The 8,342-nt window shown below is 41.8% G+C and overlaps 1 protein-coding gene across 1 annotated transcript; it reads right to left on the bottom strand.

Moving 5' to 3' along the window:
• Nucleotides 1–1,466: 1,466 nt before the first annotated feature.
• On the bottom strand, nucleotides 1,467–3,277 carry LOC108666489. Its single transcript, XM_018153374.2, has 3 exons — nucleotides 3,100–3,277; nucleotides 2,473–2,655; nucleotides 1,467–2,247 (listed from the first exon to the last, which is right to left on the bottom strand). Exons 1-3 carry the CDS (start codon nucleotides 3,275–3,277, stop codon nucleotides 2,021–2,023), a joined length of 588 nt encoding a protein of 195 aa, XP_018008863.1. The 3' UTR covers nucleotides 1,467–2,020.
• Between the last annotated feature and the right edge of the window lie 5,065 nt (nucleotides 3,278–8,342).

Consider the following 8,342-nt stretch of genomic DNA (forward strand, 5'->3'; position numbering starts at 1 on the left):
ACCTCTGCTGTTCAAGGGCACCTGTAACCTGGCCTCCTTTACTTTTCCTTCTTGATTCCTATTGTTTATTAAATTTTAAGTAATGATACGCGTGTTTCTATTTGCATCCCGTAGCGAGGTTCGGTTGATTTAGTGCGACTGCGGCGGATTCCTTGGCTGAACTAACCCAGGACCGTAATTTAAATTTTCCAGCTTCTCTGGACTACGGTTGGAGTAGTGGTCCCGAATTCCTTTACATACGGGATCGTACCGTAATCTGCTGGAAATATCGGATCATCCTACTGGTAATACACAAGAAGACTTTGCTATCACTACTCAATTCAAGTCGCCTCTCTAACCTATTCAATAATTTGTACCTGCCTTTTACTCAATGGTAATGATCTACAAATAAAAAATTCATGACGTGTCGACTTACAGACCCTGGGTTTAAACACTTGTTAATTCAAGACTTATCCATCCGCCACCGGCTTAACGCTTGACTAGAGCTAGAGGATAAAGATAGCATGGATGCCATTAGTTAATATTCTAATGAGATGATCTTACCGCAATGAATTGTCAAGACAACTGAAGATGATGAGGGGACAGAAGCATTGTCTGAATTGAAATAAAGGCCTCATGCAGGGAAAAACAGTCAAATGTTACATTTACATGCATTAAAACTTCTTAATTCACATCACATTACTGTTTACAAATTGTTGGCTTTTAATGGCAGCCCATAAATTTCGTGCGTATCCTACCGCGCGATCATGTTCTTCAAAATGTGTCTCGTTAAACCATTTTTTTCGTGTGCACTACACTGAAAGAAGTCTGCGCTTTAAGCGTAGACAGCTAACGTGGCTAAATGGCCGAAACTAAATCAACTAATCCTAAAATGGTCGTTATACTTGTCCAAAAATGGTCGTATCTGTTCATCAATGTTCGTACGATGTTTTCGTCTAATATTGATAAAACTTTTGCTCGGGCGAAGCCACCTCGAGGATACGTCATTGCGGGATATAAAAATAAACTCTGAATTTGCCACAAAGTTTTAATTTAACATTATTTCTGGCCGAAATATCATCGTTATGATAATGATAATATAATAAGTCGAAAATATCATGTAATAGTGATTACACGCAGGTACGACTTTCACGTGCTTTTTAGTTTTCATCGTTGGTTTTAGCTGCCTTATTACCCTTGTCAGTGCCGTGATGCTCCCCATACAAGTGCTTATATTTACTCGCAAATAGTGGACTGAATTACGCGCTCCGGCTGCTTGAGTGGTGTTTTAAACGCCAGTGGCAACTCATTTTGGGACAATTGGGATAGACACTTTGGTGCGTTTTGTTACGCAGCGATTTATTTGAGTGTACGACATTAGTGGCCCGTAGGTCGACGTAAATTCATTCCAGAAAAAGTGTCCACCACTGACATGAGCAACTTTCAAATCAATTTTTAGAGTGGACGACATCGTAAAAATGGGCCCAAAAACCGCAAGGTTTGAAAAATTTACACTAACAGAAAAAATAAGCTAACCAACGTCAGCCAGCGGCGGATGAATGACGTTAGTTTATCAAATCCAATTTTTGCCGACTTCAGTCAGGCCGTGGTATTGAAAAAGAATCTATCAGCCATGGCAGGGGCCAGAGAAATTGCGCTTCAATGTCAATGCGAAAAGGGTTGCCCGGCCGAAAGACAAGGCTATAGCAGTCTAGTCGGACCTATACATTAAGAGTGGTTTTGAGATCGCAAAGTGTGCAAAACTACTGTACATGAGTGATGAGTGGACTGAAATGTTAGTAATTACCAGTTCGTCCTTTCTGGACACAGTTACTTTTTAATGACAACATAATGGAAAGATAGTATAATGCATTCAAGTAAGTAGCCATTTTATTCCAGCTAGAACCGCGTCTCTGAATCGGCCATCATCTCAATTTGTTAGTATTAATCATCCGGAGATTAAAGCTACTAGTTACTGATAACTTAGCCTGCAGTGCACACATCATCCGGACATCACTGCAGTGCACACATCATCCGGACATCACTGCAGTGCACACACAGACCATGAAGGAATTGTGCACGCCCGGTCCCCAAGGTAAGGGGCTCCGTTAACGAACAAGAGAAATGCACAGTCTGAGTTATCGTTGGGCTCGAGCGGTCCCCAAAGTCCTGAACCAGGCAAGCCGGACATGACTTGGCCGGTGCGCCAAGTCCACACGAGGTTGTTGCGGTGAAGCCCCACGAAGCACCAACCACCAGACCAACCCTCTGTCATGAAAGAGAAGGCACTTTAAAATGGTTAAGAGAGCTTTACAATTGAAGTCATATTCAGATGAATATTTCGATTTGAATGCGAACTATCGGCTAAATCTCCGGAACACTATTGAATTAGAGCACATACAAAAATTATTACAAATTTTCGTTTTATTTATGGTGGAGCTGCATTCGTCCATCCTTGTTATTCATACTTTTAACATAAAAAATATCATTTACTCGGCACGAATGACTTTTGGTACACGTAGGCAGCGAGCTTGAAGAAGTTGTCGCTGTAGAGAGAGACGAGCTGGGAGCCTCCTGGGCACGAGGTCTTGGCGACGTCGTACGGCCGGTTTGTCTCAACCACAGCCACACAACCGACGTCTGGAACCCAGTCGAAAGGGGCCGGGCAGGGTGGAGCTGATTGTAAGGAATCGTAATTAGCAAAGTACGGAAAAAAATTAACCAATAGTACTAATTAAACAATTAATTAGTGTAATTTTGCAGCACCTTATCTAAATCTTTTTACTATTTGTGTATCAAAGTTTCAGCAATAGTTGGATCAGATTGTTTGGAATGATTATAATTTATTTTAGTGTAATACCACTGAGATCCAGCATTTCAGGTGGACATGGCAGAGCAATAAATTACTCACCTGATTAAGCAAGCAGAAAGGAAGAAATTCTCAAAAACACCGATGTCTACGTAACTTACTCAGACCTCCAATGCTAGGAAAAGTATTCCGAACGTGGCAGCTGTAGTCGCTGGAACCCGAAACAGTTCGGTTGAACAAGGCCGGGTACGTGGAGTTCAGCAGGCACTGCCCGCTGGTGCTGTGCACGCACAGAGTTGGGTAGGTGATGCCGTCCAGAGCAGCCCGGAGTGCGCAGAGGACGTCGTTCACGCCAGAGTAGTTCTTGGATGCCACGCCAAGTGCGAGGAGCGTCTCTACCGGCACTGGGGCCGAGGTGTACCTACTAGAACTCCCCAGAGTTTCCTTCACCACAGCAAGCAAGGTGAACACTAGCAGTTTAATGGTCATTATGCTAACAATTTCCATTATCAACGAAGACTTTATCTGAAACGAAGGGAGGTTGATCGACATTAGAATTTTAACATCAATCATTAATTTTTGGCAAGTTCAACATATTAATGTCTAAAACGATGCAACCCATGTACATATGACGTGACCATATACAGCGGCGTAGCCGACTTCTGCCGGTCGCGCATATAACCTTCATTTGTGTTGTTGAAGTTGGCCTAGCCGGTAACGGTTCCGGACGCTTCCTTAGATTTAGAGGCTTTACTTTAAGTGAATATATTTGACTATATTGAACCTGGAAATTCAAACTTTAGTTTATTTGCATACAAATAGTTCTTTGATGGGAACAGCACAATACAATTTGATCATGTGTCTGGTCGAGACTGCTCATATGGTCTCATTTTATTTACAGCCAAACAGATAGCGACCTGTTCACGTGTGTTTAGATACTTCATGACTATTCCTATTCAAGCTTAACTGTTCGCGTCCGAGCATTGAACTTGGCGGTACTTTGCTTGACGTCTGTCGTCTTATCATCCGACGTCTGTCGTCCTGTCATCCGACGTGTGCCGAACTGCCATCCGACGTCTGTCGTCCTTGATGGGGCTATCTGCCCTGGAGTGGGGCTAGCTACCCTGGAGTGGGGCTATCTGCCCTGGAGTGGGGCTATCTGCCCTGTAGTGGGACTTTCTGCCCTGGAGTGGGGCTATCTGCCCTGGAGTGGTGCTCTCCGCCCCGGTGTGGTCTCTACTTTGGTGGCCCCGTTCTGCAGCCCTTCAGCCATTGAGAATTCTTGAGTTTTTTTTTTCAAGACACCCAATCTTGTTCATGAAAACATAATTCGGGCAAGTTCCTTCAACTGTTCTGACATGGGGCCGCATTGAACCAGTCTTCAGAGGCTCCCATAAATTCCAATTAAAGAAAGAAGATTACGCTTGCATGCTTTGCGCAAACCCCAGTTCGACAACGGTCATAGATCTGGCTTCCAAAGCGCCAGAACACCTCCATACCATTGCTGAAGAACAATCTGCTTAACTGTAAGTCAAGTTAGAGGGCACTACATTGACTGGAGTGTTAACACGCTCCTTCATCATGTACTTAGATGGAGGTCGAGAATACCTCAATTTCGATTGTCCTCCAACACAATTAAAGAACTTTTCCTTCGCCATCAAGCTTACTGAAGACTGTTCACTGAAAATTATAATATTTAAGTTCAAGTTCCTCATAACACCACTACTATCTGAATTAGGACCCGAACAGTGATGCCAGTCTAAATCCGCAGCCAACCGGAAGTCCACATAAAAAACGTAACGATTTTGTGATCGAAACGATACTTACTGGCCTAAGATAGAAACCATTTGCCATTGCAAAGGGTAAGAAGGACAACTTCATTGTTATAAAGAACATCGCAACAACACACGATGAGTACTTTAGAACTGCCTTCTACTGTCTCTCCAATCTACCAAAAATTCTGCGCAAGTTAAAGCTGGGGACTTGGTGCAAGTCCAGCAGAATGGCACTGGCTGCATGCATTGGGTCGGCATTGCGCGGTATTGCAGCTGAAGTTCAAAGTGATTCTATTAATTCCGTTTCAGCTTTATGAGAATTAATGGGCTTTTTGTTCTGGCCGACTTTTTAGAGTAATAGTTGTAAGGTTTCGTGCAAAATTATATCTTTTACCGTTTGCATTTGCTCAAGAAAGAAATTGTGCATGTAACGAGAATGCAAAAAGGAGTGTAAAGCATAATGGATGGCTATTCCCGAGCTGTGTGACGTTGCCTAAAAACGGAACATCGTAAGGTAGACAACCAGCAGCACTAGCGGGATGGACAATTTGCAGAACGCGATTCTTGCTCGTTCTATCCAAATTGCACTCGCCAGTTACCGCATTTACCTCATTGAATTCTTTTGACAGCAAAATAGCGTCTGAACTGTCTACGTATGTCCAAAATTGCCGAGATACTGACAATTCATCGGAGAAATCTTTGTCTTTAATGAACTCAAAACTCTCAACGAAGTCACTGTAAAGAATGGGATTTCGGATTTCAGCATCACTGAGAGCTTGGTGCACATCCGGCCGATTTTGTAGGGTGAAGCCCATCGAATGTATTTTTTTCTGAGTAAAAGTGACTGATGGACGGACCAGGAGTCAACGAAAATGAGGAGGCACCCAATTAATTACCAGGTTATTTCAGAACAACACTGCTCGAATCCATGGCGTTGCTTCTACCATTACGCATGAGATTAGGTACAACCGCGGCTGGAGCCACGGCATCATGCAGGCGCCAATTGCGATTATTTCCGGAGTACAGGGTTTTTTTTTTATATGTAGAAACTTTTTAGGATCGTCACAATGTTTTTTTCGTAGGACACGTAATTATTGAGAGACCCTGCTCATCATCGACAATCAAGATAGACCCAGTCATCTAATCTAAATCCTCTTTTAACATTGGCCAATCCGGCCTGCGGCCATCAAAAAAGTGAAGATTCGCCTTGAAAAGAGTAGGAGAACGACATATCAATCTAAGATATTTTATTCATGCAACACATGAGTCAAATTCTTGTCTTCCTCGCTTTCGGGATGCAAATTGCACACTTGAGGACAGATAGCCGTTGGGAAAGGAAATCTGTCCATAACAGCAACCAGCTTAATTTCCCAATAGAAATTATTCTATTTCGCGGCGGAACTCTCGTACGTGACTGATAAAATCTAAAAAATTGGTGGGAGCCTTCCACTCTGCAGAAAGTTCATGATCTCCCAACGTAAGTACCTAGCAATAATTAAATCAATTTCCTGTAGCCGCAGTCAGGAGGTGGCTTAGTTAGCATTGTGAAGATAACCGCTGGCCAAGCAATGGACCACTTCAAATTGTTTGACCTGTTACTGCTAGGCGTTAGATACTTGGCACAGCACTGTCATGCGCTGCATGCTTCGCGCAAGGTATCAGAATCTCCATAAGAGCGCCCCACAAAATTAGCACGAAGCGACTGAAATTCGAATTCATAGTCGGCACTGTTGACTCTCTGACAAGCACCCTAGGCGCGACCTCAACAACTTCAGGAAGTGGATCGTTTGAAGCGACTGGTCTGCCGTCTAAATCGGCTGGCAATTCAAGCTTTCGCTTTTTTTATCTAGGACCTTGTGTGCCACGTGTGCGAGCGTTATGTCCTGGAACACAAAATCGACTACATTTTTGAACACGAACCGGTACTGCGGCCTGATCAATTAACTCGTTGTCCGGCAAAAGTGTGGACGCCGCTGGGGGTTGCGATACAGACACTACTGCGATACTATCCAATTCATCGAATTCACTATCGAGAACATCGATAGTGAATCGACTCCAACTTCGAATGCTCGAAGTTGGAGTCGCTGTAGCTAACTCATAAGAAATCTGGATAGGGAGTTCAACGCCACGAGCAAATAATGATCGAAGGATTGCGCGGCAATACTTCCGGTTCATTGCAGTCGGCAAGCGTATGCCCGAACTCATTAGCTCGTAAATGCGTACATCGTCGCTTATAAGCCACATCAGTATAATAGAAATCTGATTACATGTAAAAAAATCGTAGATAAACACGCTAACAATCGACAGTCTAAAATAATGTGGGAAATTTTTACCACCACTAATAATTTTTGTAGTCGTTTGTAAATTTTTTGGCTATATGTCGTTTTCTGTTCATGTTGCATTCACAGTTTTTTTGTATTCAGTATAGTTTGGTAGGTTAATTAGGTAGCAGTATCCGCTAGGATAGGATTCCTTTCTAAGCATCCATACCGTTCAGAGGTCCGATCTCGTAACGTGCCTTACCTCAAACGCAGCTAGTTCTCAATTATTCAATTCTGTACAATATTCACTTCACTTTAGCCAGCACTGCAACAGGAGTTACTGCTATTCTAAATGTCTTCCTGGTTACTGTTTCACTATTTTTTTGTTGTGTGAATGTTGCTTTGTTTCCAATTAATTATTTACGCTCTATGTACAATTTTTTTCTATGGTACTCTAGGACAAATCAATATTCAATTATTGATATCACAATTTTCGAATTAGCTACGTGGTCTCTGATATTAGCAGAGGAACTTATTTCCTTTGCTGTGACCCACGTTTCATCATCTTCAATTTTCCAACATCAAAATCTCAAACTTTCCATTTCTATTTTTCCGTCTGGAGTATACTTCCATTAACTGATTTCCTCTATATTTCTAATTTGCCTCTTACTCACTGCATTAAGCACTGAAATGCACCAAAATCTTAGGTTTGTCAATTTAGTTATTTGTTGCTTATTAATTGATTCATAATTTAGAATTGTTTGTTACATAGGTAGTATCTGTTCAATTAATTGTTTAGTAAGTAGTAAAATTTTCCTTTCAGTATCTGCATGGGACTCGTCGGGGCAACCGCCTTCAAGGAACTTTATACAGCTGCAAACGAAATTATTTCATTGAACCGCCGTTCTTCTACTACAGCATTTAAACTTTTCTCTTATACACATCTAGATGTGTATAAGAGACAGGTTGTAAGGTTTCGTGCANAGGCTCATTTTCCAACGCTGCGTTGGAGGCCGTTCTAGAATGAAGAAACGGTTGCCGTGTGGGAAGTTTCTATACTCCGCGGCACTGCAGGCGTTATAAGTCTGCAATATGAATGACTTTTTAAGAAAGAAGTCCTACGTAGTAACATCTCAATATAACTATTATGAAGATTATGCTGCAAAGAGTAACGTAATTTCGGGACTCGAAATTTTCGAGTCCCGAAATTCTCTGTTACAAATGGGCAGATTTTATTTGATGGGGGATAATCAATCTTTGTAAAAGTGAAACGCTACTGCAAGTGTAAATGCAAGTACCGAGACAAACCGATAATTTATATGATTACGAATAAGATATGTTATAATAAAATGAATAATAAATTTTTAAATAAAGTATATATGAATTATTGAAATCAATATTTATTACAGAAGATCAAATTTAGATAGCGTATTCCAGCTTTTCATTGTATGCAAATAATACAAAAACGACACTTACTGCTTTTATTGATGCAGAAGGCTGGTCTTCCAACGTTGCGTT

This window comes from Hyalella azteca, unplaced genomic scaffold (assembly GCF_000764305.2).
Source record: "Hyalella azteca isolate HAZT.00-mixed unplaced genomic scaffold, Hazt_2.0.2 contig4931, whole genome shotgun sequence".
NCBI lineage: Eukaryota > Metazoa > Arthropoda > Malacostraca > Amphipoda > Hyalellidae > Hyalella > Hyalella azteca.

Bases quoted from the DNA above. Each gene is read 5' to 3' on its own strand.
- LOC108666489 (XM_018153374.2), bottom strand. From the start codon at position 3,277: ATGACCATTAAACTGCTAGTGTTCACCTTGCTTGCTGTGGTGAAGGAA. The intron at 2,656-3,099 runs GCATCACCTACC...CCTTACAATCAG, and splicing joins ACTCCGGGCTGCTCTGGACG to CTCCACCCTGCCCGGCCCCT. The intron at 2,248-2,472 runs GTAAATGATATT...CTTTCATGACAG, and splicing joins CCAAAAGTCATTCGTGCCGA to AGGGTTGGTCTGGTGGTTGG.